Source organism: Oryzias melastigma, unplaced genomic scaffold, assembly GCF_002922805.2.
Source record: "Oryzias melastigma strain HK-1 unplaced genomic scaffold, ASM292280v2 sc00624, whole genome shotgun sequence".
In the NCBI taxonomy this organism is placed as follows: domain Eukaryota; kingdom Metazoa; phylum Chordata; class Actinopteri; order Beloniformes; family Adrianichthyidae; genus Oryzias; species Oryzias melastigma.
In genome coordinates this window covers 7,681-11,514 of record NW_023417216.1, presented here as the reverse complement: position 1 = coordinate 11,514, position 3,834 = coordinate 7,681, and the positions used below count along the sequence as shown (strand labels likewise).

The following is a 3,834-nucleotide window of genomic DNA, read 5'->3' as shown; positions in this document are numbered from 1 at the left end:
GATATATTAATCCTACTAAAAGATCCAAATCAATCAATGCTTCATTTAATGACCACAATACAATCTTATTCCAATATTTCCGGATATAAAATTAACTGGAACAAATCTGAAGCAATGCCTATATCTGATACCAGCAGTGGAAGTTTGATGACAAGTTTCGGCTTCAAATGGATTCCACAGGGGATGACATACTTGGGTATTAAACTGAGCAGAGAAGTGGAAGAAATTGCAGTATTAAACTTTAAGCCAACATTACAGAAAATCCAAATTAATTTAAAAAAATGGGAAAACCTTAATCTATCCCTTTTTGGTAAAGTAAATGTAATCAAAATGGTGATCTCACCACAGTTTAATTATCTTTTGATGATGCTGCCATTAACAGTACCACCATCTATATTCACTCAATATGATGCACTAATTAAGCAATTCCTTTGGGAGGGAAAAAAAGCTAGAATTAAACTCGCCAAGCTATGTTCACCTCGGGATAAGGGGGGTTTAGGTTTACCTGACCCCAGGTTGTATCATATTTCTTTTGAGATGTCAAAGATTGCCCGACATTGGACGGGACAAGATCAGCCGGATTAGGTCATGATTGAAAAATTGTTATCCCATCCATTTACACCTATTGAATACCTCTCTCAGTCTTCAAATAAACTACATAACCGTGTCATGCTGCATTCTAAGGAAACCTGGATAAAAATACATAAGTTGTCTAAACTGTCACATTATAAACAACCATATATCATCTATTTGGAAAAACCTAGCAATTCGTATTGGGAAGACAACAGTGTATTGGAAAAGCTGGTACAATCATAAAATATTTACACTGAGTAACCTTTATGAGAATGATGTGTTCATGTCTTATAATGATTTAATTCATAAATATGATTTGAGAGGGAATGGACACTTTTGGAAATATTTACAGATAAGGAACTGTATTAAATTACTATCCCAACATGTAGGAGACAACCCTATCCTTGATTTTTTGGTACTACCATCTCAACATCATAGTGCCTCGGTTTTTTGTAGAAGAATAAATCATGCACTTTGTGATGACTGTAATGCACTGAAAACTTTATGGAAAAAGGATACTGGTGTTGTGTTAAAAAATGAAGAATGGTTAAAACTATTGTCTGAAAATGGAAAATTTGTAAGGGAATGTAAAGGTCAACTTACACAATATAAAATATTACAGAGGTATTATTGGACTCCAGTAAAATTACACAGAATGGGTCTTATAAAAACAATTCACGATGTTGGAAATGTCAAAAAGAGGCTGGAACCTTCATGCATTGTTTGTGGAAATGCTCTTCTATTGAATGTTTTTGGTCAAAAATTTTGAATATTCTCAGTCATTGGTTGGGAAAAATAGTACCACGCTGTCCGAGGTTATGTTTATTAGGTGACAGTGGCACCCCCCCCCCCCTTTTTTTCAAGAACTTGACTTATGAAATGCTGCATATATTATCTGTGTAATATTATTTGATGTTAAAACGCAATAAAAACTTGACTTGGAAAAAAAATGTTACATGAGTGTCTTTTTTGCTTTTGATTGTTTTCTAATAAATTAATTTCATTTTTTTCTGATAAATAAAGTTTAATAATACATTTTGTTCTTGTGATGTCAATCATCATAAAACTATTGCATGAAAGGAGCAGATAAAAGGTGCCTACCTAAGCGAGCACAGCTGGAAATTTGGTTCTGCACTGACTGTGTCGCCTAAATGACTACAAAACAATGCATTGTGGGAAACAGTGATCAGGTGATCAGAAACAGCTGGTGCTCAGTGAAGGAAATCGGTGCATTGTTTAAGTCTTTCTTCAAATAATGAAAAAAAAAAAAACTATATTTCTATTTCTATAAATGTTTGTGGTCTTTGAAATCAACATGACTCTAAATACTTTATTATAAGAAATTATTTTATTTGAAATTTTATTCATTTTAATGTTTCTACAGGTAATTAATTTAATTTCAATGCTAAATATTAGATATTTATATTTATGCCACAAATGGAACTTATAAGAACAGACATCACTGATCATCTGTGGTTATTTGTTTTATCTGCTGGAGTTCTAGCAGATTTCTGTGGGTCAAGAATGTACTGCAGCTATTTGTCCATTTAAATCTGCAGTTCTTTGATTGATTTGTGTTTTCTTTCAAAGAACACAGAGAACATGAATTCATCCCAGAACTCCACACCTGGATGGACTTAGGTTCTCCTTTTTAGTCTGGTGTGAAAAACCCAGGATAACATTTGTAACCATCAGGTAAAGAACAACTCTAGCATATTGTTGTTGTTTTAGACATATGTTACAGTCCTCTTATTTTTTTTTCTTCACTTACATCTTACACTTTCTTCTGAAACAGAGACAAACAGAGAGAACCTGGTAAACAGTTGAATGAAATCTGACCTGAGAGTCTCCAGTTTACAGTGTGGACTCTCCAGTCCAGCAGACAGAAGCTTCACTCCTGAATCCTGCAGCTTGTTGAAACTCAGATCCAGATCTCTGAGTCTGGAGGACTGAGAGCTGAGAACTGAAGACAGAGCTGCACAGCTTCTCTCTGACAGATTACAGTTATCCAGTCTGAAGAAAACAGAGACAGACAGCAGTTATTGAAACTTTTGTTTTTCACTCAGATTCATTTGTTCACTGAAGGTGATTTTCATGAGAGTTCTTACAGAGCTTTGTTGGAGGCTTTGATCACTGACAGCATCTTCAGAAGAGCCTCCTCTGAAGCAGAGTATTTCTTTAGGTCAAACTCTTGCAGATCATCTTCTGATGACAGTAAGATGAAGGCCAGAGCAGACCACTGAGCAGGAGACAGTTTATCTGTGGACAGACGTCCTGAACTCAGGAACTGTTGGATCCCCTTCACTAGAGAACCATCATTCAGTTCATTCAGACAGTGGAACAGGTTGATGCTTTTCTCTGCAGACAGATCCTCACTGATCTTCTTCTTGATGAACTGGACTGTTTTCTGATTGGTCTGTGAGCTACTTCCTGTCTTAGTCGTCAGACCTCGTAGGAGACTCTGATTGGTCTGCAGTGAAAGACCCAGGAGGAAGCGGAGGAACAAATCCAGGTGTCCGGTTGGACTCTGTAAAGCCATATTCACAGCACTCTGGTAGAACTGGACTGGACTGTTTTCAAAAAATGTAGAAAACCAAGACTTTTTCTGTTGTTCTTCCTCCATGAGGTTGAGTCCAGAGTTGATGAAGGTCAGGTGGACATGAAGAGCAGCCAGAAACTCCTGAACACTCAGATGGATGAAGCAGAACACCTTGTCCTGGTACAGGCCTCTCTCCTCTCTAAAGATCTGTGTGAACACTCCTGAGTACACTGAGGCTGCTCTGATATCGATGCCACACTCTGTCAGGTCGGTTTCATAGAAGATCAGGTTTCCTTTCTGCAGCTGCTCAAAAGCCAGTTTTCCCAGAGACTCCATCATCTTCCTGCTCTCTGGACTCCAGTGAGGATCTGTCTCAGCTCCTCCATCATACTTGATCTTCTTGACTTTGGCCTGAACCACCAGGAAGTGGATGTACATCTCAGTCAGGCTCTTGGGCAGCTCTCCTCCCTCTCCGCTCTTCAGCAGATCCTCCAGAACTGTAGCAGTGATCCAGCAGAAGACTGGGATGTGGCACATGATGTGGAGGCTTCGGGATCTCTTGATGTGGGAGATGATCCTGCTGGCCTGCTTTTTGTCTCTGAATCTCTTCCTGAAGTACTCCTCCTTCTGTGGATCATTGAACCCTCTGACCTCTGTCACCATGTCAATACACGCAGCAGGGATCTGATTGGCTGCTGCAGGTCGTGTGGTTATCCAGAGGT

General features: G+C 38.5%; 1 protein-coding gene across 1 annotated transcript in view; it reads right to left on the bottom strand.

The window, feature by feature from the left end:
* Positions 1-2,677: 2,677 nt before the first annotated feature.
* LOC118598447 (NLR family CARD domain-containing protein 3-like) overlaps positions 2,678-3,834 on the bottom strand; it is a 3,269-nt gene continuing 2,112 nt past the window's right edge. The window contains exon 3 of the mRNA XM_036211130.1: positions 2,678-3,357. Coding sequence (XP_036067023.1) covers positions 2,678-3,357 — 680 coding nt within the window. The remainder of the gene's footprint in view (positions 3,358-3,834) is intronic.